At 30.5% G+C, this 844-nt stretch overlaps 1 protein-coding gene across 1 annotated transcript in view; it reads left to right on the top strand.

Annotated features, from left to right (window-relative positions):
* Nucleotides 1–636, top strand: part of HELRODRAFT_172402 (hypothetical protein) — a gene marked incomplete at both ends in the record, with an annotated part of 2,289 nt that extends 1,653 nt beyond the window's left edge. Inside the window, one exon of the mRNA XM_009019058.1 lies at nt 493–636. Within this exon, the coding sequence (XP_009017306.1) occupies nt 493–636 (144 nt within the window). The remainder of the gene's footprint in view (nt 1–492) is intronic.
* Nucleotides 637–844: the final 208 nt, after the last annotated feature.

Raw genomic sequence — 844 nt, 5'->3', positions numbered from 1 at the left:
CTCTAGTGTCTTGCAATTATTTAAAAATTATCCAAAACTAATGTTATTTTGTTTGGTCCTAAAATCGTAACTGATTCGATTTATTTCGATAATTTATAATAATTGTACTATAAATAGGGTAGAGAGTATAAAATTCTTAAGTATTATTATAGTAAGTAACTTAAATAGGAAAGATCATATCTTATATACGTAAAAAAATGTCCAAAAAATAGGCGCTATATATAAATTAAAGATGTTATTACCCAAACGTATTCTCATTAACGTTTGCCATTCTCTCATACATCCTATCTCTTAGACGGAAACATTATTTGAGGTCGCCAGATTATTGTCATTACTAACTGGGTGTCAAATTTTTTTCATTAGAATTCATTATAGTTTAAAAAAATTGACCACATTTCTTTTTATCACAGTCTAACTTGTTATCCATTAACCAATTGCATATATTAAGAGTTTTATTATTTTTCTATAACTTAATTGTTTTCAAATCCTCAGTTTCATTCTCACTTAGTGACTTCATCATCGGCCGGTGTTCTCGTGTCGATTCCATTTTATCCCGTACCTACTGTACTGCATTGTAATTTTGTATTAAACTTTGGCGTAAAGTTGTGGGAATTGCTACCATTTGGGAATGTCTAAAAAATGGTTATTGAATTGTGGCTGGCTAATTATTCTGAGTAGTTTTTGATTGATTATATGAAGCCTGTCAAAGTGTTGAACTGTGCCTCGGTCGTATAAACTTGAAGGGTGTTATTTGATATGCGCTTTTTTTATTCCTGAACAGACGCGTACTTCATCAGAATCACAATAAAATAAACCCATCTGCACGATGATTCATAAATAACGT

The sequence above is a fragment of the Helobdella robusta genome (genome assembly GCF_000326865.2).
Source record: "Helobdella robusta unplaced genomic scaffold HELROscaffold_23, whole genome shotgun sequence".
In the NCBI taxonomy this organism is placed as follows: domain Eukaryota; kingdom Metazoa; phylum Annelida; class Clitellata; order Rhynchobdellida; family Glossiphoniidae; genus Helobdella; species Helobdella robusta.
The sequence above is the reverse complement of the archived record's forward strand: the minus strand, read 5'-3'. Positions and strand labels throughout refer to the sequence as shown.